The sequence below is a fragment of the Phyllobates terribilis genome, unplaced genomic scaffold (assembly GCF_046119375.1).
Source record: "Phyllobates terribilis strain yellow unplaced genomic scaffold, ASM4611937v1 Scaffold_5__5_contigs__length_657084704, whole genome shotgun sequence".
Taxonomy (NCBI): Eukaryota; Metazoa; Chordata; class Amphibia; order Anura; family Dendrobatidae; genus Phyllobates; species Phyllobates terribilis.
Window position 1 is genome coordinate 549,413,228 of NW_027362765.1, and position 27,218 is coordinate 549,440,445.

Consider the following 27,218-nt stretch of genomic DNA (forward strand, 5'->3'; position numbering starts at 1 on the left):
CAGAACAAGATGGCAATGGTGGCTCGAATGGAGGTTTATCCTCTTTATCCTCTTCAGGTTTATCCTCTTCAGTGATGAGTTCCGCTTTTTTCTTGGATGCAATGATAGTTTGAGATTGGTCTGGAGAGCACATGTTAATGCCATGAAGATGCCTTCAAGGAACGTTACATCAGTCCTGCTCCCAGGATTATGGAGTGACGTGGCATAAATGCATGGTAGCTGGACCCTCTAGTATTCATTCCAGGTATTGTAACAGCTCGGTGTTAAATTAATTTGGAGGTGTAACTAATGGTAAATCCATTTTTTCAACATGACAACGCCAGGCCGCATGTTCCTCATGGTACTGTGAGCATCCTGGCTGAGACATGCTATCATGGCCTGCAGCATCTCTGGACTTGTCTCCCATCAAGCAGATCTGGGATGTCGTTGGTCTGAAATTTGCCAAGGGAGCTGCCAGCAGCAGATCTTGATGATTTGCCGAAGTGTATTCAGTGTAGCAGGACATTCTGCAAACAATCATTAATAATCTAATTGACAACATGCCAAGGTGTGCAAGTGTGGAGATTTCTGAATGTGGTGTTCATACTTTATGCTGTGTATAATCAAGATGTCTTGAAAATTTTATTTCCATTTTTTCAGCATTTGCATATCATTAATGTGTCTGTCTATCCGTACTATGACTCCCATAAGGCCACAACTTTTTCTTGCATATTGTTGCAACTTCAATGGTGAGGAGTGTATATGTATAATATAAATATAATTACACACACACATCAATATATATATATTGGAATGTCTCAGGGAGGTTCAGATGGTAATTACAGAAACATACAGTCAGTAATTACTATTCCCTGCATGGAATATTGCATTTATAAGCTTCATCTGTTTTGCTATTAAGACCATCTGCCAGCACCTCAGAATATGACGGTTAATGAGCATTCACAGTAGTGGATAGGTAATGGGGTCAAGTATATTAGCCATACCGTGCCTAGAAGTCTTGAAGTTCACGGGATGGAAGCCTCCTGTAAGAGCAGCCGAGGAATCTGTGATGTCTGTGTCAAAATCACGGCAGTTGCGCCTGTACACAACTATCCCGACAGCCATGAGGATAATAATGACGATGAAGATGGCAACGACCAGACCAGCATAGAGAGCTACATCTCCTGTCGAGTCCAACACTATTAAAGAGAAGAAAACATTGCTAAGCAATCTCTTAACTACAACTTATTAGATGTACAAGAGGCGACTGATTTTAACATTTGTGGTATAATATATCAAACTGTAAATAACAAAATCCTGCTTATTACTAATTTGTGGTCTACAATGTGATTTTGTAAGTTCCCTCTGGAACATTTATGAATGTGCAGGACCTTGAAACATCAGCATTTCGGTCTATTTACTAGGTAAAGACTTTGCAGTTAAAGGGGTTGTCTGGTAATGGACGGCAGTATGTGGGATGCTCAGTATCCACTGAATAAGCTTAGGGGTTAAGACAATAACTGAAAGTAAAAGTATACAATAATCTACTGTGCAAAAACCCAATAAAATCCTAAGTAGTTATTTGTACATGATTAATCAGCCATTACTTTTTATGTTTATTCATAGGCAACTTACAATTAGAAATTTAAAAGGGGCATATCAGCTCCTGATGGGGCTTTTATCTGTCCTACATAACTATAATGCCCTGGTCTCCCCAGCATCAGTTTTCAGTTCAGTTCTACCAACCATTTTCCTGAGCTAGTCCTTGTTCAAATGCTTTGTTATCTCCATATGAAAATATAGTGATTAACAGTGTTGACTTCAGAACAATGACAGCAGCAGAAGAATGGTCACTTAAGGTGATGTGCCCACCCCCCAACAACCAAGAAGTAAGGGGCCTGCAAAGCTGTGAGCTGCTTAACACACAACCTGAGAAAAACCCTTTAGCTAAGGCAAGTGAGGCCTATAGTTATTTAAATGTTAAGTTTGGTTATTTTGTGATATCCTGGATATGTATTTGATGCTCTCCTGGAGAAATTTTGGTAGGCCAGCCACTTCTTGGAAAGTGTTCCAAGTTTTTTGTGGTTAGTGGCTCTCAGTGTAGTTTGCTTGAGTCCCAGAGCCTAAGCAATGACTTGGTAACCAGACTGATTTCAATTTCAAGATTTCAATGACTGTTTTGCATCAGTAATTGAATCTCTTTAGAACGTGGCACGAGGTGCTATGTGTTAGAACTCTCCTGTTAGGTTTGTTCTATCTTGCTGGTCACATGACCTTTTTTGCCTATTTAATCCTGCTCCGCCCTCCTGGCCTTGCTGGACTTCATTGTAAATTCTACTCTTAAGTTAGCCTGGTGCTTAGTTACCTTTCTCAGTCAGTTTAGCTAGGTCTTCGGACCTTTATGTTCTATGTTGTGTGTTTGTCTTTTACTGCTACAATTTCTGCTAGGAGGTGTCCAACTTTATCCCAGTCCCTAGTTTTTGTAGGGATTCCTCCCTTGCATCTATAGGTCTTCGTTCAGACTAGCCGAGGACTTTAGAGGGTCTGATCACAGGATCAGGTTCCCCGTTACATCGTAGGGATCTAGCTTAGTTCAATTGTAGGGACAGATCTCTTTTCTTTCCTTAGTGCTTGTAGCAGATCATAACACTATGTTTTGAGACCTTCTAGTCTGCTTTACATTGTACTTTGTATCTATTGGGTTACCATTGTGTAATATTAAAAGTAGCTTGATGATCTGAAACATTCAAGTGTTACAAATATGCAAAAAAAAATAGAAGAAACTGTGAAGGGGCAAATATATCCCCCACCCCCAGCATTGTATGTTTCATAACATTTTTGTATATTACCCATTATTTCAACACAATTCAGTTCTATTACAGGAGAGAAAAGCACACAAGGCAGACGCAGACAATCCATCATGTGTGGAAGTCATCATATAGTGTCTTTCACAATATTCTCAGTTATCTGCATTCCCAACAAACACCCGTTGTCTTTTAGACATATTGAACATCCTTCTAGAATGTGTTTTAAGGACAATCATTCCTTCGGTAGATTTTATCAACATATAATCTGACTCATGCCTTGTTTTCTTCAGTGAGACACATTGCTGAATATTTCAATCACTTACTAGATTGAAACGGCAGCAGAGACTTATTCCATCGGCAATGCAGGTGAATTTTTTATTGTATATATGTTTATTGTACTATTTCCAAACCTCACTATCCTAGAGCAATGTATAATTGTTTTAAATAATTTATACAAGTGATTTAAATATTTTATGAAGTACTTTTAATTAATTGTTCCTCCGCAGACCCTGTTTATACAGCAATTTCATATAATGTTTGTAATAAACTGTGTACGGTGAGAAAGACGACGGGTAGCTTACATCATCCTGACAATGCAGTAACTAGTTTTATACCCCAAAAAGTTTTTCCGCTGTTGTTGCAATGCTCGACATGCAAGCTGCATTATGCTCATTAAACATACTGAACGTGCAAAATGATAATGTGATTTAAATTACACTTGCCCCTTATAATAATAGAGATGGCTATTTTTCTCAGCAAATGCAGTATTTTTATAGGAGATGTTAATCATGATTACTCATTGGAGAGCCCTTAATGTAAACCTGTCAGTGATCAGACTGATATAGTGTTGTTGGAAAATGTTCAGTATATGTTGTAACTTTGTAGTATACTATTGGAGGTGGTGACAGCCTTCATATTTGGCTGAGCACTCCTTCCATTAGCCTAAGGCTATTTTTAATTAGTCCTGGAACCTATATGCCAGTGATGGTGAACCTTTTAGAGACCGAGTGCCGAAACTGCAACCCAAAACCCACTTATTTATTACAAAGTGCCAACACGCAATTTAACTTGAATACTTAGTTTAGGAAAAACAACTCATACAGAGAGCAGGCAGGGGCAACAGAGAGCAAGGTGTATCAAATAATAATAATATTTTTTATTTATATAGCGCCAACATATTCCACAGCACTTTACAATTAAAGAGCAAGCAGGGGCAACAGCAAGCAGGCATATCAGAGAGCAAGCAAGGGCAACAAAGGGCAGGCAGGGGCAACAGAGAGCAAGCAAGTATATCAGAAAGCAGCCAGGGGAAACAGAACAGGCAGAGGCAACAGAAAGCAGGCAGGAGCAACAGACAGCCAGCAGGTGTATCAGAGAGCAATTAACCTACAGAGCGCACGGAGTACATTCCCACTCAAACAACAAAAAAATGTGTTGGTAATTAAAAACACATATTTATTCAATCATTTAAAATATACATGCAAAAAGGGGGTTTTACCAGGTAACTTACTACCTATAGTTATTTTTCTATGGGTGATTGTGTGACATTCATTGTCAAATTCTGTACACTTTATTATTCTCTATTTATTTGTTTGATACTACTTTATTTGCTTTATATATACCATTATACTGTGGGAACAAGGATTGAGTACTTTTGCGGCTCTGTTTTGTGATTTTCACCCCGAATGACCTACTATTTTTATATATGTATTTTTGTCCTTTTTGCATGTATATTTTAAATGATTGAATAAATATGTGTTTTTAATTACCAACACATTTTTTTGTTGTTTGAGTGGGAATGTACTCCGTGCTCTCTGTAGGTTAATTGATTCCATTTGGAGTTCCCAGTACACTATTTTCTAGATAGATTGTACAACACGGCCAGTTCGGTTCAATAGTTTATGTATCAGAGAGCAAGCAGGAGTATCAAAGAATGCAGGGGAAACAAAAAGCAGGCAGGGGTATCAGAGATCAGGTAGGGGAAACAGAGCAGGCAGGGACAACAGAAAGCAAAACGTGTATAGGAGAGCAGGCAGGGGCTACAGCAGGCAGGTAAAACAAAGTAGGCAAAGGCAAGGGAGAGCAGGCACGGGCAAGAGAACAAGCTGCGGCAACAGAGAGCAAGCAGGGGCAACAGAGAGCAATCAGGGGCAACAGAGAGCAGGCAGGGGCAACAGAGAGCAGGCAGGGGTATCTGTGAGTATGTGTATAGCACACAATGTATTTTCGTCAGTGTAGGAGGCGGATAGGATCAGAGGTCAGCCTGGAATAATCAGAGCAGCAGTAATAGGACACATTGTTATTAGTGATTATAAGCAGAGACTTAGACTATGTGCCCACGTAGCAGATTTGATGCAGAGCGTTTTTGCCTCTCTCTGGCAGAAAAAAAAGCATGCAGATTTACATGCGTTTTTTCTGCCAGAGAGAAGCGTTTTCGCATGCATTTTTTCAAGCATTTTGAGCATCACTTGGAAAGTGCTTGACAAGTTGGTCTCACAATATAAATCCATGCAACTGGCATGGATTTATAATGTGTGAACAACTGATGCTTTAAATGCAGCATCTATAGTAAAAAAAAAGAATTAAAACGTTAAAAATAAAAAAAAACCTGTATACTCAACTCTCCGGTCTCCTCCCGGCGGCGTCCTCTCTCCTTGGCGTCCCGCAGTGTACTGTCAGGACCTGCAATGACATCATTTAGTCAGCTGATGGTCACGCGACCATCACCTGACCGCCGAAGTCAGCGGTCGCATGACCATCAGGTGACTAAATGGCGTCACCGCAGGTCCTGACAGTACACTGCGGGACGCCAAGGAGAGAGGACGTGGCCGGGAGCAGACCGGGGGCCGCCGGAGAGGCGAATATACCGGTTTTGTTTATTTTTTACTTTTTTATTTCTTTTTTTCACCGCGTCGTAGCCGGGATGAAGAGGAGTTGTAGTCTCCTCTTCATCTCGGGTACCACACGCACCACGATTACGCTGCAAATTCGCGGCCATTGAATTTAATTGAAAAGCAGCAAATCCACATATACCTGCGGGTTTGCTGCGTTTCAATGTTCCTCAATGGCCGCGAATTTGCAGCGTAATCGCGGTAGAAATGGTCATGCTGCGTTTTGCAACGCAATGCGAATTCGGCGAGCAAATTAGCGCATCATGTGCACAGCACATCCGAATTCACATTGCTTTGCATGGCAGACTGTTTTACAAGCGTTTTCGCAGCCGTAAAAACGCTACGTGGGCACTTAACCTTAGTGTCTACTCTGAGCTGGCTGGTCGGTGCAGTGTGCGGATGAGAAATCTGATACTGCACCGATCAGTCAATGGAGCTTCAGACTCACTATTCACTAGCACTAGATCGCAGTTAGTAATCTCTAACAGGGCCGCTCCTGTCACTGCTGCTCTATGACACAAACAGCAGCTAATCTTGATGGTCCTTAGCTACTTGCTCCAGGAGATGAGTGTAGTTCCCAGCCCTGTGTGTGCTGACGTTCTTCTGCATCTGCAGCACAGGCTGAAAGCAAAGCAACTAACCGGGAGGAGGAGCAAGCAGAAGAGGGAATCTGTATCCGCACCACAGGGGAAGAGAAGGTAATGCTGCGTGCGTACACTGAGACGCAGGCACTGTACATTAAAAAAAAATAAACTTTCTTTAATAGAAACATGCAGCCCAAGAGATTTGATTCCCAGGCCCTGAATCAATGTGCCTACTGCTTAGTGATGCAGCTGGTGTACACTTCTCGCTGCACTCAGTGCACTGCCGAACTGCTCTGCTCCTTCAGCCCGGCGCAGAGCTCCCCCTGTAAGTGCTGAGGCGATGGAGCGTGTGCCCACAGGGAGGGCTCTGCGTGCCCTCTCTGGCACACGTGCCATAGGTTTGCCACCACTGCTATATGCCCTTTAAATTTACAGGCATTTAGCTCAGGGGAGGCATGTTTGATTATTATTAGGTTAGGGTCCCATTAAAGAAAGGTACGCCTTGTCATGGCTAGTGGGCTCTCAGGAATTGGCCAATGTGTGCACAAAGTACCCTCATTTTATAGAATATTCTATATAGCAGTAATGCAGTCCAAATGTCATATAATCAATGTCTGCATACATCTTAGCACTTACAGAGGCTGCTGTATTCTGTTGTGTGTATAGTGATCAGACTGATACATTGTTGTTGGAAAGATTCAATACAAATTGTAATTTGGTGACTTGTATGCACGGAGTTAGCTGCCATTTAAAGTGAATCTGTCAAGTCATTTTTGCGTACCATACTAATAGTATCCTGAACTAGGGCGTGGGCAGCCCTATCAGTATATATAACTTTCATTGCTGTATGTTGCCCCGTTGTGTTGCTGTAAGCTCTGGAAAATGTATAGTTGCGTGCCGGCATGTCAAGTGTAATTAAATGTGAAATGAATATTCACCCCTTCCACCGCCCATAATGCTGCCCATCCCTCTGCACCAGGTCAGGAGAGCCGATGGTCAGTCCAAGGATTGCGATACGATCCCCAGGCGAGTAATACGGCAGTCTGACTGAATCACTGTTGCGGCGCAGAGCGGTGGGTGGGATTATGGGTGGGGTGGAAGGGGTGAATATTCATTTCGCATGTACATACGGATGACTTGCCGACGTGCGACTATACAGTTTCCGGGGCTTACATCGACACAAAAGGGCAATGTACAACAATAGAAGTTACATATGCTGAAACGGCTGCTCAAGCCCTATTTCTGGATACTATTAGTATGGTACGCAAATGACCTGACACATTCCCTTTAAGTCCAATGGGTGGAGCGAGCATACAGAGAGCTGTCAATCACTGAGCGGGACCGCCCAATGGACTCAAACAGCGATCTATATAAATAAGAAGTTGCAGTAATAATATAGTAATATGCTAGCACTCTCTCCTCTGTATTACGCTGCTATACCTGTATACAGAGCAGCATGATCATCATGAAAGCTTTCCTTTATCGCAGCCTAAAGAATGTTTATATGCGCTCCATGGACTAGACATTTTACTGCCTATTATTGCACAAAGCAACAAAAATGCAGCAGCGGCAGATCTGCAGAATGGCGGTTGACCAAACAATTGTTCTGGAGGAGTGAGGCTATGTGGCTTTATTAGTTTTCCGGCTGCAGATGTGGCAGGTTTACACACAACATTTCAGAGACAGCAGCTGGTCACTCGAGCTAATGTCTGGAAAGTGAATTGAAATGACTGTCATTTGCTACAGCTCATCGTGATATCCTGTGTGATGGGTAGTTTTACGGAGGACTGCTGGAATCCTAAAATGGGACTGCATTACAAGGCATCAGCTACTGAGAATGAGATAACTGGCTGGCTTATTCTACATTTGTTCCTCTGGTTCCTACAACCTTGTTGAGTGCACTTTGATGAATATTGTTTTTCAGAACAGAATCACTGTTTCCTCTTGTGTTGTTGTGACAGATGTCCCCGACGGAGGAAAGCGTGAAATCACATGACCCCCAAATGTGGCGGATCCAACGAAGCCAAATCATGCAAAACAGGCAAAGCAAAATAAACAGGATGAGCAAAAATAAAAGTGATGAAATGAAACTTACAATGACTTTTTGGCTCACCTAACACTCTCTTGTCTGTGAGGAACAAAAAAACCAAAATGAAATTAGTGTTCGTGGTAAAAGATGGAGCGATTACAAAGGAAACAACGAGAAATGAGACAATTACAATAAAAATGGACACGATGATGGAACATCGAGAATGATTTTGACTGATTGAAATGATGCAAAAACTAAGGCAATATCCCATTTTGTCTTATATTAGCACATGATACAAGGCAAAAGCGGAATCATTATCTGAATAGTCAATAAGATGTTGTATAAACTCATTATAAACAGTATTAATGTACAGAATGGGTCATATTACTATTTATATGAGATTTGACAACTTACAAAATATTGGGGCATATATTGAGAGTAGAGATAAAAGATCACAACACCTGCTATATAATACATATGCCGATTATTATTTGTGGAACACTTACTCTGCATACACATGCCATCCGTGCAGTTTTTGGAGTCCAGCAGCATTCCACTGCAGTCTTTACCCCCATTCTTAGGAGTAGGCGCATTACATTCCCTGCTCCTCCAGTGAGTGCACTCAGTGCTGCAGGCTGACCACTTGCTCCACTCCGTCCATCCTCCGTCAACTGCAAACCACGCCATAGCAAAATATAGCAATAATTAAGTCTGGAGAAATGGATCCATAATATGCATGCATTTCGTATCATTATAGGTGGATGGCCACGTCACTATTACTTGAAGCACAAATACCTGGGCACATAGTGGTACAAGCCAATTTCTGGAATGGTTGACCGTCACAAAAAGCCCCGCCGTTTAAAGGGGTTGGATTTGTACACATTCTTGTCCTCTTTTGTATACCTCGTCCACAGGGGTTGTTGCATGGGGACCAATCTGACCAGGACGACCATCCTCCATTCACTAACGTAACAAAAAAAAAATCAGAGCTTTAACAGCAGCCATTTATACATCCAATTTTTAAGAGAGCTGAATAGTAGACTGATGGCTTATAAACATATCAACACGGATAACACGCAGAGGAGAACTCAGCAGAGAAAAATAATAGTCGTCTTAACTAATGACTTGAAAATATTTATAACCATCTGGTAAGCCAAGGTCCAGTCTAGAAAAATCTCTGCCACCCACCGTTGGCTGAGTAAAGTTGGCAGACAAAGCCTAATAACAGGTGCTATGGTTATTTAATTATAAGCAGATGTAATTAATTTACTACACTGAGAGATGCAAAGTGGTCTTTAGTTCTCTTTCCGCAGACATCTGCTACTTGAATTGCAAGCTTTTCTGTGCAGAAACATTAGCCATCAGTCAAATTATTATGATTTCCTTGGATAAAAAGTATGCATCTTGTCCCTAATTCATTTCAGCCTTGTCTCGTGTATTTTTCTGATTAATTTAACTATTACTGTTGTGGTTTTACATTTAATCACTAAGAAATATCTGTTTTCCAGCTCTTGCTGTCACTACAGCTAAAACCTACTGCAAACATCAATGCAAAACGATCAATTCTACATGTGATGACCGATATAAATGTAATGCAAGTCGCAGAATTAAACTTTTGCTCCAGTCAAATTGTGTATCTACTTTGCTCAATTAAAAGGAAGGAGGTGTCAAAAAAAGCTTGTTCATGTGCTCAATTGAACATCCAAATATAAAATAGTTGCCCTGATTATGAAAGAGGTTGCCCACTACTTTATCACTGATAACCTAGGATAGGTCATTAATGTCTGAGTGGCTGAGGTCCAACACCCGGCACCCCTGCCGATCAGCGGTTATCGGTGGCGTCTACCGGACGGAAGTTCTTACTTGAAGAGCAGCTCCGTCTACTTGTATTTGACAGGGCTTAGTACGGCACATCCGCCTCCTATTCAAATCAATAGGAGGCAGATGTGTAGGACCCTTCCGCGGCCACTACAAGTAAACAGGGCAGCTCGGCAAGTGATTACTTCTGGCCGGTAGACGCCACTAATATCAGCAGATCGGCAGGGCTGCCAGGTGTTGGACCCCAGCAGATCAGACATTGATGACCTATCATGAGGATAGGTCATCAATGTAAAAGTAGTGGACATTCTATTTAATGTCGATGTACACTGAAAAAATTATCGTGAACGAGCATTACATATAACTTTTGAAGAATTTATCAGGTGGGATTTGCCACGCCCCATCCATGCCATAATAATGATAATATTTTTATTTATATAGCGCCAACATATTCCGCAGCGCTTTACAATTAAGACAATATTGGCACTGTCCCCATTGGAGCTCACAATCTACATTCCCTTTTAGTATGTTTTTGGCGTGTGGGAGGAAACTAGAGAACCCGGAGGAAACCCACACAAACACGGGGAGAACATGCAAACGTCTTGCAGGAGTGTAGGAACAGTCAGAAGTTAAGGAGTATTTTTGGTAACTAATGTACCTCGAATGCACTTTGTGGAAGATATTGTCAAGCATCAACTCATACATGTGCAAAGCAAACATCCTCATATATTCTTATTCTAAAATAAGTCAATTTTAGGGGATATGGCTTCAGTAATGGTCATTGGAATTATTACATGTATTTGTACCATACATATGTATCACTGAAATAAAAGTAAAAAGTTGCTATACTGTGTGTCCAGCAATAAGTGTAATAAATAATGTTTTTCCTTCCAGAAAATTCACCTGAAGCACTGGAGATACTTATCTGCTGAGGAAATAGCCCCACCATGGCAGGTTGTTTTGGGTAATTGTTATATAAAATGAAACTGACTGCAGTTTTCAAGATTACGGACAAGGTGTATATCTGTGGCAGACATTTACAGATATTTATTAAGACATAAACCCCGGTTATACTGGAAACAAATCTGCTAAAAATGTCATACCTACTGAAAATCCTATACAAACCCGCTCAGCATTACACCATTCTTCTGTAAAATAGTCTATATAAGCGTTATCATTAGAATCCTCTTTCTGGTTCCCTAGCATACCTTCCAATTGTTCCTAATAGCAATTTCCTATTTTAGAAAGTGCTGGCATATTGCTAGTTTATGATCTGTGGGGGCCAACGTCTGTTTCTACCATCGATCCTACAAATGAAGGGAATGTAGTGCTGGATTTGCGATGAGTCCGCTGCACAGGCATATGGCCGAGAGTGCAGCTATGCAAGTTGAAATTAGATGGAGATGCAGCACTTTCTCCTGTTTATTCTCAGGATTGGTGGGGGTCAGACTGGTCAGACCCCCACTAATCGTGTAGTGATTGCATACCCTAACAATGTGCAACTACGTTATTAGATGAGAAAAAAAATATGGTGATGCACATTAATTTGTCCCGTAGACGTACATGGAAAAGCAGAGGGGCATATTGTGTGTCCAATGTACTACAACATGTTGCCTGAGCAAAGAGTCCCGGCTAGAAGAAAATGATATAAGGTCAATTATTTATTCTTCCAGCTCCAAGGTGAACACATGAATCACACTGTATGGATGTGGATGAGTAACTTGGAAACAGCGCAATAGGGTTTTATCAGACCATCACTGGTATAGGTAAATAGGATATGCTCACCTGCTTCAGTTGTGTGAGACACAATACAAACTGTATGTAGAACAACTTCTGCAGCCCCATGTCAAAATAACCAATAGTGGTCAATAGAGGAAGAATAGTTGGGATAATCTGCGCTACTGGTGAAGGTCCAATTGAAAATTTCACGAGCCTGATAAGGTGTAGAGAACTGGTTTTATTTTCCATGATTTTCGAAGTCATCCGACTTCAACAGGACAAAACCAGGGCAGGATACCCAGCAATCCTTTCTCTGCTGGCTGCACTGGATGTAGTATACAAGGATCTATAGGTGGACAGATGCCTTATCAAGTGAAACTGGGTTTCCACACATGAGTTGTGTCTGGACAGTTGTCTAATGCCTGAGCTGGACAAAACTGATGCTAAAGTTCCTGCCGGAGTTTCTTTAGCCAGGATAAAAAATGGCTGCATGCAACGTTTCTATTTGATGAGCTCAAGGACCAATTCTCCACAACGACTGATGTGCTGGGTAACTGAACGATCCCAGGTGGCTTCAGTATCCCTCTGATGTTTCTGCACCATGGTGGAGGGAAAAAACACTGGCAGCCTAATAGATAGAAAGGAGGCCTACGAGACAACCGATGGCCTAACTCCATACCTGTAATATTACTGCAGGTGACAATAGCCCTTCAGTTTTCTACGAATATCAGTCATAAATTGTCACTGGAAATCTCTTACAATGTTGTATCATCAGGAGATGCTATTGGGATGCTTTACCTTCCAAATATATTCTTCATTAGCATCTGTACACAATATTCAGGTACATTTCCATGAGTGTAGTACTACTCCATCTTACTTACCCCTGGGCTTCCCAAGTTCAGAAGGGTGGGTGCAAATGTGAACATAACTGTAGAATAACATGTTAATTGATTTTAATCAATAAGCAAAATCTGAAAAATAATTCCTACAAGTAGATGTCATGCTTACTATACACAATCACAATGACATTACCGCTGGGATTTTTCCCAGTACGTACCATAAACTATGACAGTTGCCGTGGTACTCCGCCGCTTAGCAACAATATTCTTAGCAACGCAGGTGTAGTTGGCAGTATCGGAAAGCCGGGCTTGCTTAATTATGAGGTTGTGGTCAATTGTTATGAGGAAATTAGTGTCTTGTGTAGGGTCAATAATGTCTTCATTTCTTAACCACTCCACCTAGTGAGAGAGAAGGGGAGGGGTGAGAAGATAAGAGATAGCGACATCCAAAGGACATATCATTAAAAAATGAACAACTTTCTGACCTCAGGATCAACAACAATTAGTCGTCTTTGAACCAGAATAGCAAGAAGATTATAGCAAATGCCTGAATACGTTACATTTCACAAAGCCATCCATATTAATCCGCTCTGGAAGCACCTCTGATCAGAGAAGCTAAGCATGATGATGTTGTGAGCAATAACACTAAAAACATAAAGCTGCCACAGAGATGGATGTTCATGGGGATGACGGCTATCCGTAAGCGGAAAAAGATGAAACCGGTAGGGAGGACGTGAAGCCAGAATCCCTAACCCCCAGCGAGGGTAACCCTAGACTCTCTTGGCCAGACATATCGGCCACTGCAGGGGAAATACTGCATTACATGGCGGCCAATCACGTGAAATAAAAGGAACCTATGGCATTGTACACACAGTGCGATCTGTGGACAGTACAGAATACAGGAGGAGAAGCGGAGAAGAAAGATATATAGGTTTGAAGGAGAAGACTCAGTTTAACTTTTTATTCATTGAAATCTCTGATGTATGTAGGAGCCCAGGGAGCTACTAGTGACTAACAGCTCTCTCTGCATGCACAGTCATACAAGGAAGACGGTCAATCACTTGTTGGACAGCCCACTTGACTCATATCCATACAAACACCAGGAATTTCAATAAAATAAATCAAGGTTTATTGAAACTTTTCCCACAATAATGTCTACCAATCCGATCAGCTCGGTCTGCTCTATAACATCCTGCCTGTATGTCAGATACCATTTTCAATATGACAGGTTCCCTTTAAAGCACCACTCTAGCACTTTTTTATTGCACCACCACAAATGTAATTCCCCTGCCTCATACTCACCTGCCGCCACCTTCATCGTTTTGCAGCATTGCTCCCGTTGGTCTTCGGCGAAAAGTGACCTGTCGGCAGCTCCAGTGTTTCAAGGAATAGCATGGGGGTCACTTTTCAATACAAGTCTACGAAAGCCTTGTTCGGGCCTCATTCTGGTTCTCAGACTTGCATTGAGAACTTGTAAGATAGCTTCCGGCCAATCAGAAGCTGCACTCACAAGATGGAGCCAAGGGACCAGAGTGTGGCCGAAAAACTTTGAAGACGCCGGAGGGCGACTATATAGCTAAGGGCAGGGGACTTACATTTAAAGCACCACTCCACCACTGGAAAAAAAAACGCAGGAGTGGTTGCTCTACGCAAGTTTACAGGGTGAAGTTTTCCACAGATTCTGTCATCTGATGATCACATTCAGATTCCTGCCATGATTTCCTCTGCAAATACACATCATATTTTACAACAGAAAAAAAACAAAACACCGTGTAACAATAAGTAAAATGCATGGATGGTCTGGATCCACTTGAGTGGCTTCCATTTTGGTAGGGGTCCCTGAAGAGAGGACACCTCCTATGACCTCTATCCATGTCTAATAGACATCCATGGTTCACTCTTTTAATTTGTATGGCAATTAGTACATTTCATTGGGCCCACAATCTAAATTCTCCATCAGTATGTATTTGGGATACTTATTCAGTATATATCATGACTTTCTTTAAAAATACACCTTAGACATTGAATCTAACGGTAGAAGGACATCCATTCCTGCCTTCATAACTGAACAGAAGAGGTCTGGTGTCACCGCCAAAGTTTGTCAAATATTAGGAAAAGAACAGGTGTGGAGGTTAAGTGTGTTATTAGCTGTCACATTAACAAATCCGAGACTCCATATAAACAAATCTGCTAAAAAGTAAAACCTGGCTCCCTTAATGTGTATGCATCCATCACACCACTAATGCATCCGCGAGGAAGGGACTAATTTATCTCCCTCCTTCTCTTGCCTGAAATCTACCTGCCAAAGCTTTGTAGGAGTTAGCCCCTGCTGGATACTAAAGCTGTCATGACTGTTTCTGGTGTGGCTGTTTTCGGTTCGACAGCTGAACATATTTTTCCTTTAGGAGATAATCAGTCTAAACTATCAGCAAATTATCTGCAAGTAGATTTAGAAACACTAGCAGTCTCAGATTTTCTAACTTGGTCGTCCGGTCACAAGATACCAATGACTTTTCCCTAGGGAATGTCATCATGATCAGATTGGTGAGGGTCCGACACTCGCCAATCCACTATTATAAGCTCCAGCAGTGGCCAAATGTAAGAACACAATGAAAGGAACAATGTGGCCAATACACACTGAATGAAGCTGTGCAGTGTATGAGCATATAATGAGCTGATTGGTGGGGTGCCAGGTGTTGGATGTCCACCGATCTGATCTTTATGACCTATTGTAAGGATAGGTCATCAATATCTTGTGTCTGGACCACCCTTTAAACATGATGCCATTCTGTACCTAGGATATAAATGCATGATTTCCAGTCAATCCAATCCAAAAATCAAGAAGTGGTCTCCAACCCTGGAGGTCAAGACCACTGACTGGGATTGAGTGATTATAGCTAAATGTCAGTACAATTGATCAAAATCATACAAAACTGCAGCATGTAACCCAAACGTAGACTTGCCTCAGCAGGTGGGATACCCTCCGGGGGACGGCACTGGAGTAACACCTCTTGTTCCAAGGGTACTTCTTTACCTAGAGGTTCTTGGTCAAAATTCTTTCTTAAGTCTGCGAACACAAAATGAAAAGTACAGTTATTAATAAAACAATACCAAAGATAATGTGAAGAAAAATATACATTTTCCTTTGAGAGAATATCACACTATACATTTCTACATGTCATCAGTAGAACTTACAAGTCACAGGCACTGCAGATAGAACTTACTATTAAAATGCACTTTTGCATAGCTCCACAAGATGGTGATCTTGTCATGACATCGGCAGAACACCAGTATTCCAGGGTAAGTCATTAACATTTATAGAAATCACTGTAGGGATGAAACTTACAGGCTATTCTGACGTAGGCTCTACGGCTCTTGGTAGTGCCTGCTGAACTCCATGCAACACATTGGCACCAGTAATCCTCCAAACCAAAGAGTTCTTCTACCTGCTGTCTGGAAACCTCGATCTGGACCTCCCGTACAACAAGGCCTGGTGATTAGAAAAACATATTAGAAATATCTGCTTACCGAAAAGGAAAACGTTCTCCTAAAAATACTACATTGCACAACATGAAGCGTCCAATATCTCAAACATTCAGATAAACAGTTGATAACAGCATAATTACAGAGGTCATGTGCATAGGTGATGTTCTAAAATTTGCCCAGGAGTAAGAAATCATCTGAAATAAAAAAAAAAATAGCTTTGAACTCCTCGCAGCTGTGGTGGTTCCGGACATTCCAGATGTGATGTTGTATATCAGTTATCTGAGCACTGCAGCCAATCACTTGCCTTTTGGGTCATGTGCTATGCATGCCAATGATTGGATGCAGCAGTCAGGTGAAAGATGGATTGTCTGGTAACAATGACGAACTGCTGCTCATGTTAGATTTATTTTACATTATTGCCTACTCTTGGGCAAATTTTAAAAAAATCCCAGAAAACCTCCCTTAAAGGGAATCTGTCACCCCCTATATCGCCGCCTATCAGCCTAGTTACCATTTTCACTCCCTCCGTGCGCTTTCCGTCCTCACCTCCCGATGCATGCGCAAAGCGTGGCTCTTATAGAGCACGCTTTGTTTCCTCCCAGCCGGGTTTGTGTGAGCACAGTGCCACAGTGCTCTATTGCGCAGGCGCCGGGGAGTCACTGTGACTTCCGCTCCAGTGACTTCCGGCGCATAACAAGAAGGTTTTCTGCGGCACTGTGCTCATACAAACCCGGCCGGGAGGAAACAAACCACGGTCTATAAGAGCCACGCTTTGCGCATGCGCCGGGAGGTGAGGAAGGAAAGCGCACATCACAGCGTCCTGTGACGTGCGGGGGAGGGACAGAAAATGGTAACTAGGCTGAAAGGCGGCGATTTAGGGGAATAATAATCAGATAGACGGGCATTGCTTGGCGTCCCTGTTGAAAACCAAAGAGATAAAACTTCTTTTCTCTGCAATCAGACCTCTACCATGGGCCATACAGGTATGTATAGATTTACTTTTCTATATCCTGTATCCCCATAGTAGCGGTCTGATATCTCCCAGAGGGTGACAGATTCCCTTTAAAGGTGGAGGATAAAATATGATTGTACTTCTTGGGTTTTCAGTCACCTGGGTACATATGCAAAAAGCCTAGTCAAAGAAGAGGACCGGACCTGTAGTATCAATCCTAAAAGTCAATATCGACCCCTGCACATGACTTAATAAGAAGCCAAATAAGACCCTCCATTTGCAGACATATGATTTGGGATATTTGCCCTTCATCAGTGCACAGCAGAAGAATTGATTTGGCTGTGTGAGAAATCAGTAAACAGTGGGACAAAGGGGCAAAGTTTCTACATGTGGAGAGTGCAAAGTCATCATAAAGAGGCTGATAGGTCATGCAATGCCCCCCTGGAGATTCTCACTACAACAAGTTAGCACTCTCTACCATAAGAAACTTTACCTTTTAGACCATCTGGGTGCATATGACACTTTGTATTCCAAAACGGTTGCTTAATGGTACCTGTTAACTCATCAACCCTTTCTTTAGTGATATGGTCATTTTGGTTCACCCACTCTCCATTGCACTTAAAGTAGATCTGTATGGCTGGGTTAGCTTTGCAGAGAAGTTCTACTGGCTTGTTCTTTACTATGTAGGCATCTTCTGGTTCCAAGAGAAAATGTGGTAACGATTCTGCAGGTGCTGACGGGAAAGAGTCTGGCAGTACATCACTATACTCAATTCCTGGAAGTAAAAGTAAATATGATTTAGAAAATAAATAATTTTCTAGCACACTAACCATGGCCTAGCCTCCTGAGATCATTGTATGTCACTTTAATGAGAAGCTATCATCAGAAAATGACCTATTATTTAAATCAGATTGTTGTGTTAAGTGTATTTTTTTATATCACAATCTTTATTTAAAAACAAAAACAAAATTAGTAACCATACAATTTTCCCAGTGGCCACTGGGGCTTTTTTAGACTTCTACTTCCTGTCCTTCCAGGAACAGTTTTCAGCAAGGACACGTTCACATGTAGTCATCCGTTAGAATGGATCCAGCAGGAATCGGTGCAGACAACTTTTTAGTCCATTTTTCAAAAACCGATCTTTGTTGGATCCGTTTTTTCTTAACACTTAAGTCTATGGACCACGGATCCATTAAATATCCATCTGTTGTCTTCCATTTCTAACGGATTCAGCAAGCAAAAACAAATTACTTCGAAATGGGAGAACAACGGAGAGCTTATTAATGCATCCGTCGTCCACAGACTTCAATTTTTTAAAAAATGGATCGATCAGAGATCAGGTTTTGAAAAACGTACAAAAAGTTGTGTCAGCGGATTCCAGCTCGATCCGTTCTAATGGATCATTACTGGACATGTGAACTTAGCCTGACACGGATTATACACAGCAGATAACACAGGATCCACCATCACAAAACGTACAATAGGTCATTTTTTGATGTTAGCTTCCCTTTTAGTGACAGCCCCACATTGTTCCCCAATAGAAAAAATGTAACAGACTTAACAAGCTAGAAATGATTGGATCATGTATTTTGTTTGTCTGAGCATGAGCAGAGACTTAAAGGGCATGTCCGGCTTAGGGTAAACTTTCAGTAATCAGTGCAGTTTGCCAAACCCGTAAATTACACAGTTAGGATTTTGCTTGCCAGTTTGAGTGGTCGTCTCGTCACCTGACTGCAAGTATGCCATTTGCAAACTTGCAGTCACATGCCTACTATATTCTCATCCACATTAACACCATATTGAGAAACAGATGAGAATGTAGTCGGCATTTAGCCGACAGTACGCAAATCCCATACTTTTGGTCACTGACGACAAATGCAACTTGCCGAATCCTATACACATAGTTAGGAGTCCGCAAGCTGCAGTGGCTGCCGGAAATTTCCCCAGGACTGGACAACTGCTTTGAAGAGGTTATGTGAGATTAGTAAAGAAAAAAGAAAGTTTCTTTCTATCAGTATTATTTGGAGTTGAGTTGCAATACCAGATACAACCCATTAAAAAAATGACTGCTTATTAATCTCTAATGCTTAGAAATTCAAGAGTCCCATCATCTTCAAATAATGCAGCAAGTATATGAAGTACTGATACCAACCAAGATACAAGGACAGAAAAACTATCTGAACTGATAAATAGTAAAAATAGTCAATATAAGTTAGATAGTAGGAAAAACAAGAAAACCAAGGCCAAATACCAAAATGGATTTTCTAGCCAAACACCATTCTCTTTCATGTCATTTTTAAGTCCAAAATCTTTAAGATGTTCAGCATAATTTTCTGCTCGATCTGACATTGGGCGTAGAAAGATGTAATGGCACAGTGGACGGCACTCTTATCAAGGCAACCTTTCGTCACTCCGCAAATATTGATGATCTATGCTTAGAATAAGCAGTAGCTTAATGTAAACCGTATACAGAGCAGAACACCACAGTGCCATCTCACTGTTTGTGGCTGCTCCCGGTACTGAAGATCAGCTCCACGTATTGACAGACGTGGTAACCCTTCAAGTAAAATAGTAGCCAAGTATGATTATTGAGGAGTGTCTGCCTGCAGGCCCATGTACAGGGAGGTTTACAAGTTTACCACAAACTGTTTTACTATTGTTCATCCACTGAACTCAATATAAAGAATTTTCAAACGATTTAAGTAAAAAAAAAAAAATTGTGTTGTGAGGTGATGCAGATTTTTTTTATTTTTAAGGCTTAATTTTCCATTTTTTAAAGACAATGAAAATAATAAAAACAACTAAAGAGTCATATCCATACATTCAGTACATACAGTACCACCTCGTACACAACAACTCACAATCATACCGGTCCCCATGCCCATCCTCCCTCCCCAAAATGTCATTAACACCTGAAGCAGACATATGATAGAACTACATATACAGAATTCTCTGCTGGGAATGCTATTGGACCGTTTCTGCTATTTCTATCCACCGTCCCCAGACCTTATTAAACTTCTAAGCACATCTCCTATTCATATAGAGGACTTTATGTAATGGAATATATTTATTGACTGATTGCAGCCAGTGGAGCATACAGGGGACGTCCATGGATTTCCATCCCATTAGAATTATTTTTCTAGCACAGAAAAACAAAAATATCATAGGACCCATCAATAAACTCATCTAGAATACCCAGCAGGCACACTTTAGGGGACAACACCCTAGAGAACTCAAAATATTCATGAATAAACAGAAGTAGCTTAGACTAGAATGGAAGAGTTTTGAACAGGACCAAATTGTGCAGAAAGAAGCTCACCACTTGACAATGAAAGCACAAATCATCCAGCGCCATCCCAAACCTCCTCAACCTTCCCGGAGTGTAGTAAACTCTGTTTAGAAACTTTGTCTGGATCAAACAGTCCCTAGCACTCACCACTGAAGAATAAAATGTGTCTTCCACCTGTCCCCGTGTCTCCACACTCAAGTCCGGTATATCCGCCACCTATTTCACATAATCCTTATCATAAAGCTTGACAACACAAGACTGGAGAAGAGAATATGCTTGTATTAGGGGTTTACGTAAAAGGTCCCCAAGAGCGCCTCCAATTTTGAAAAGCCTAGGGACACTGGCACTTTCCCAAACTGTGCATGCACTGCGTGATGACGTTGTATGTATAGGAACTTAGCCATATCAGGAAACCCATATCTAGTTTGGAGATCCTCAAAGGTAAGCAATTTGGAGGCATCTGAGAAAATATGAAAGACGAATTTGACACCATATCTTGCCCAGAGGACATCAGGCAAAGATTATAATGTGGAAGGGTGAGGATTAAACCAAAGCGGCACCCTAGGCGAAACTAGTGGTGTATCCGAGCCCCACAATATATTCTGTGCTTTTGCCCATATTCTATGTAGCATCGGCGTCTCTGCCTCCTGCCCGGCAGAGACGCCGTCCCCCTTACCGCCGCGGTCCTGCTCCGGCGTCTTCTGGCCTCCCTGCAGCTGCTGCTGGTGCACGCAGCTTCCCTGGCCCTGTGTTTAGGGCATGCTCTTGCCCTCTTAAAGGGGCCGCGCGCGCCGTCCTACAAAGTCCCCGGCCAATGGCCGGAGGACTTCCCCTATAAAAGGCACCTCCTCCAATATGGAGGTGCCCGTGCAAGGTTTTAGCTTTGTGTGTTAATCTCTGGTTCAGCCCTCAGGTCCCTTTGCCTGCCTGACTACCAGCCCAGTCTGCCAGTCTACTTCTGACTATCCGTCCAGCCAGACAGTCAGCTTACAGCTCCGTCTGCCAGTCTGTCTATGGGCTTGGCCAGTCCACTAATCCGGAGCCTTCACCTGCTACCTGTCTCCGCCAGCCAAGGACAGTCTCCAACCCGCCAGTCTGTCTATGGGCTAGGCTAGCCTGCCTACTTGGAGAACTTGCCTGTCACTTGCCGTGCCTGCCTGACAGCCTACCTAGAGGCTCCTGCCCGTCACTTGCCATGCCCGCCTGACAGCCTACCTAGAGAGTCCTGCCTGTCACTTGCCGTGACCGCCTGACAGCATACCTAGAGGCTCTTGCCTGTTACCTGCCGTGTCTACCTGTCAGCCTACCTGGAGGCTCCTGCTTGTTACCAGTCGTGTCTGCCAGTCCGTCTGTCCGGACCACCCGTCAGCCTGCTTGCCGTGCTCATCTGCTGTTCCGGTCAGTCCTTGCCATCTGACCCCGTGGGAGTCACCTGCTCTCTTACAAGGTCGTCCTCAGAGTAGCACCTGGTCCCTCTGCTCGGTCCCTCCCTGGTCATGGAGTCGATTGAGCCGTCGTACGACCTTGGTCGATCCGAGCTGATACCTAGTTACGCCCCTCTGGGTCCCTCCTTGCACCGCAGCACAGAGGTTACACCACTCGGATCCGTAACACTCTAGCTACTGTCTTTAGAGGGATTGGAGCTGATGACACTGCGTTATAGCTACAAAGTAGATTAGTTAACCCTTCAAAAGAACCCATCAACGCTCTTGCTAGTGCAGTGTTGGCATTGCTCATGTGAATGTCAATATCTATCCACCAATGGGAGTATACCAACTTAGCATCTAGGATGTAAAAGAATAAGTTAGGAGCAGCCAGGCCTCCATGATGCTTTGCGCTTGCAAACTAGATAACCTTATACTAGGGAACCACCCTTGCCTGTAAAAGCTACGCACCAAACTTTCCAAGATAACCGGGGAAGAATGAAATAAATATAAGAATTTCGGCAAATATATCATTTTAAAGAGATGTATGCACCCAGTAAGAGTTAGAGGTAGATGTTGCTTGGACTTGAGTTGCCTACCTGTCTCTGCTATTAGGGGATCAACGTTTAATGCATTAAATTGTTCTACTTTTTGATAATTTTTAATTATTTGGGGATTATTGCTTATCAGTCACTAGTACACAAACATCTTAAGTCTGGCTCAGACTACCGTATAAAAAATTATAGAGGGAAAAAAAACGATTTCTGCCAATTAACCTTCACGCCAGAAAATGACCCAAATTCATCCACCAGCCTTAGAAGGGAAGTCAGGAAATGACCGATAATACTAAGGTATTATCTGCATATAAGGAGACTTTCTGTTAAGGACACTCAGATTAAACCCTTGATGTCCCGAGCCTGCTGAATAGCCAGGGTCAATGGCCACTGAGAACAGCAGAGACAAGGGGCACTCCTGTCTAGTCCCTCTTCATAAAGGAAAAGGTTGCGATATATCCAAGTTAGTTTGATTTCTTACTCCTAGTAGAATAGTTTAATAGTTTAACCCAAGTACAAAAATTGGGACCAAACTGGAGGTGTGACAGTAGTGAATGCAAATATTGCCATTCAACAGAGTCAAAGGCTTTACATACATCCAAGGACATAACGAAACCGGGAATGGGATCATCACAGGCAGCTGCTATATTTAGGAATAACCGTTGAATATTAATGTCTGTCACTTTACCTGGAATTAATCCAGTTTGGTCAGGATGTATTAATGATGACAGAACCAGACTTAATCTCAAAGCAAGAATTTTAGCTAGAATTTTAATATCCTTGTTAAGCAACGAAATAAAGCGATAAGACATGGGGTCCTTCCCTGACTTCTCTGAGACCACTACCAGCACCTACCTCATAGTCAGGGAGCTCCTCTCACTTAAAAATTGTCTCATAGAGCTCAAACAAATGATCATATATTGTAAGCTTGTGAGCAGGACCCTCACTCCTTTTGGCATCTGTTGAGTTATGTGTTTTTCTGTAATGTCTTTAATATCTGTACAAGTCCCCTCTAAAATGTAAAGATAAGCGGATTATGTTGTCGCTATACAAATAAATTATGTTTAACCAAATCATAATCAGTCTTGTACCAATCCCCTACCAAACCATCAGTTCCAGGAGTTTTCCCAGAAGGTAGTGTTTTAATAGCATCCCCTGTCACTAATTGGGACCTCTAGTGCCTGTGATTGCTTATGAGACAAGCACCAAAGGGGAAGACCGGATAGAAAAGAGTTTACAACCTGGGAGACCAAGCGATGTTGTACGGCCCACAGAGCTGTCCAGAAGATGCAGCGCCATTCTTTCGATATTCAGATGTATTTGTGTCTTTCAGATGCAAATATATTTGAATCCTGTGGTGCTGAGACTGGGGCAGAACATCACGTGTCAGTCCCGGTGCGGACGTGCAGCAGCGTGATTTAGTCAGCACGCTGGTGACGTCATCACTCTGCTGCCGATGCTGCACAGGCTGAGGAGACGTCGGGCTGGTAAGCGCTCCATGGAGGAGCTGAAGAAACATGCTTTCATTTTAGATGAGGGGATCCGGGGGAGGGCACATAAAGGGGCAATGGAGGACATTTTGGGACAACTGGCAGATTGTGAAAGGGGGCATAGTATAGCGAGGGGCAGAGAGGACAATATGCAGAGAAGCACTGTTGGGGAGATAGGCAAAGGGGCAGATTGGGGTGATATTATGGAGAGGGGCAGTGTGGTGGTATATTATGGAGAAGGGCAGTGAGGGGGTATATTATGGAGATGGGGCAGTGAGGGGGTATATTATGGAGATGGGGCAGTGAGGGGATATATTATGAACATAGCCAGTGTGGTGTGTTTATTATGGAGAGGGGCAGTGTGGTGGGTATATTATGGAGAAGGGCAGTGAGGTAGCATATAATGGAAAGGGGCTGTGACGGTGAACATTGTGGACAGGGGCAGTTCGGGGGGTATATTATAGAGAGGGGCAGTACAGGGGAAACATTTTGTGCAGGAAGCACAATGAATGGCAATTTATTCAGCGGTGCAGCATAGGAAATATTTACATTTATGGGGCAGTATAATGATACTTTTATTTTTAAGGGCACAGTGTTGGGAAGTGCTGCTGAAGACAGAGAAGAGGGAAGTCTGCAGAGACGAGCTTTGAGCATGAAATCTCATCATGATGTCTGGAGAAGAAAAGAAGAGCGACTTCAATCAGAACAGATGTCACCTATAAGGTACCTGGATGTAAATATGTGCTACTGACTGTGTCTCGTCAGTACTGTGGTTCCTGTATTATGAGGATTTTGGCTGGTTTCTGCTCCAAAAACTCAGTTTAAGTTAGTGTGTGTTCACACGGTTTTCGTTTTTTTTTTTGCATAAACTCTAAAAATCCTTCTTAAATACTCAAATACTGCGGCCCTTGGGACTGATTCAGTATGGCAATTTGGCCCTTGGACCAAAAACTGTTGTGCACACCTGCTTTAACTACTAATGAGGTATGATCAGTAATTCCCATAGGCGTATAACTAACATCTTGAATTTAAGGTAAAAGATCGGGAGATGCATAGGCCAGATCTATCCTGGGAAAGGACTTATGTACAGTTAAATAATAAGAAAACATCTGTTTGTCTACATGCTTCCAACACTATAGTTCTGTTAATTGAAGAGCCAAACACCAGACATTTAAATGTATAGAAGCAGTGTCCGGACCACCTGTATGGTCTATAGTTGCATCAGGAATGGCATTAAAGTCACCCATTCATAACATAGGGCTAGCCGGAAGTGATGCAACCTTTTGGCTAGTGTGCAGTGTACCATAATATACCTTTCAAAATGATCCCATGCAACCTGTGTAATTTCAAATGGGAGGGATTTGGTCACTAGAACAGAAACACCACAAGCCACCCCCAACCCTGTCCCCTCCGTGAATAGTTACAACTGGCATGGTAACGTCTAGAAATCCAGGCTCGTTTTACTACTAGAATCTTCTGGACTGTGAGATGCATCTCCTCTAAGCAAATAATATGTGGCACTTGTTTCTTAACAAAATCCATTACAATGGCTGTTTTAACGTTGGAAGTAAGCTTTCTTATATTCCAGCTCAGCATTTTAAGAGTAGTCATCTCAAAACATCAAAAATGTATCTGACCCAGACATTACCACAGTCTGAGTGAAGGAAAGGAGGAAAACTGGAAAAGGACCAGAGGCCGAAACAATAACCATATACACAACCAAAACACATCAAACCATACAGAAAACCATATGTAATTATCAAAAATAACATCCCCCAACAAGTAACCTGGAATAACATTATTCCTGCTGTACTCTAACACTAATTAGCGTAGACCTAGACCCTAAACACTATCTGAGGAACTTGTCTTTAAGCAAAACCTGAGAACAAATATGAACTGAAAGTCCCAAATCTGTGACCTTAGAAATAAAGGTAAATAAGGTTAAAGTAGTTAGAATTTGGCAAGATAAACCTGATCAGTAAACCCACTGGAATACATAGTCCCGGCCAGTGGGCACGGCCTTGCTTCCATACACTTGTATTGAGCGAGGCCGTGCCCCATCCAGTGACGTGGATGGCCAGATGGCGCAGACTCGCTACATACAAATGTATGAAGCCGCAGCCACTGGCAGGGAGTGAGTATAACGCATACATACCCTCCGGTCCCGAGTCAGAAACTGGCGAATCCCCATAGCGCACAGTGCATGCGCTGGGGGGGATTCATAACTCTGGAGTCACATAGAGTGACTGCAGACTTATCAATTTGCACCAGACAACCCCTTTAAGTCTAATATATAGGCTGAGCTACTGTTAAACACGAGCAGGTGGCAGTGCTGCACAAGAATCCAGGAAATCCAACACAGAGAAAATGGCCTCTGAGAACTCTATAAACTCAGGACTGACAGTGAGGTCTTTTCTACTGTTCAAAACTCCACTGCAGCCCCTGGTCAGGAACACTCCCTGCAATGTTGAACCACTGAGGAATAGGGATTAGGGGAAGCACCAGGTCCTTCTTTAAACTGGGCTCCATGTGAGAGGCACTAATGGAGTCACTTCACCCAGCTTTTCCTGTGGATTCCTGACACCACACCTGGACTTCACCATCACCACCTTCCTTCACAATTCAGGGTAGCTCGGGAGCAGGGTAGGCCGCAGCACAAAAACACTGATCTGTGAGTAAGTATTAATCCAAAACTGATGCAGGATTTTGCTGAAGTTTAACTCTACTGATTCCTCAGTTCCAGTGAGAGATTACAGTCAGGATTGCAGGTTTCACTCAGGATGGAGGGTCAGGGAGATCAGGAGAGCAGAGAGATGCTTACTCTAAGGCAATTATCCGACCACACCCTGAGGTGATACTGATTTTTACACAATCAAATACCACACCCTTTCTGAGGAGGCTTGGTCCTTTTTTTATGTCTTGAAGACTTTATTTGGCTCTCCTCAGAAATATCTTTGGATTGTTAGTTCTCAGCACCATATCTCAGTCACATGGCCAATAATTACATGAGGCAATCTGGATATGATGACAGCTCTTTAAAAGGCAACCTAACAGGTTCTCTAGGTCTATCAAACTGCCCCATAATGATTTAGGGCCATGATCCAGCAATAAAATAATGGCCTTGATGAAACATACTGATACTTTTCCGGACTTATAAATAACAGTAACTGTTATTGTCATCACTCACACATGCATATTTTCCTGAACTAGTCGGATGGGACATTGATTTCACAATCTAGTCCTGCTCTAATCATGCTCCCAGGTTGAGATTTACATTTTCCCATCTGCAATCGCCTAAGACGACCATGTTGGAAATTTCAAGTATTCAAGTGACTGCACTTTCCCAAGGACAGACGC

At 42.4% G+C, this 27,218-nt stretch overlaps 1 protein-coding gene across 2 annotated transcripts in view; it reads right to left on the reverse strand.

Moving 5' to 3' along the window:
* Positions 1–27,218, reverse strand: part of UNC5B (unc-5 netrin receptor B) — a 195,204-nt gene that overhangs the window by 21,718 nt on the left and 146,268 nt on the right. The window contains exons 2-9 of one of the 2 annotated variants that reach the window (XM_073685856.1): positions 17,658–17,879; positions 16,013–16,156; positions 15,630–15,733; positions 12,885–13,065; positions 9,086–9,253; positions 8,797–8,961; positions 8,357–8,389; positions 984–1,178 (exon numbers count right to left, since the gene is read on the reverse strand). In XM_073685856.1, the coding sequence (XP_073541957.1) occupies positions 984–1,178; positions 8,357–8,389; positions 8,797–8,961; positions 9,086–9,253; positions 12,885–13,065; positions 15,630–15,733; positions 16,013–16,156; positions 17,658–17,879 (1,212 nt within the window). The remainder of the gene's footprint in view (positions 1–983; positions 1,179–8,356; positions 8,390–8,796; positions 8,962–9,085; positions 9,254–12,884; positions 13,066–15,629; positions 15,734–16,012; positions 16,157–17,657; positions 17,880–27,218) is intronic. The other variant, XM_073685857.1, reaches the window with a different exon arrangement.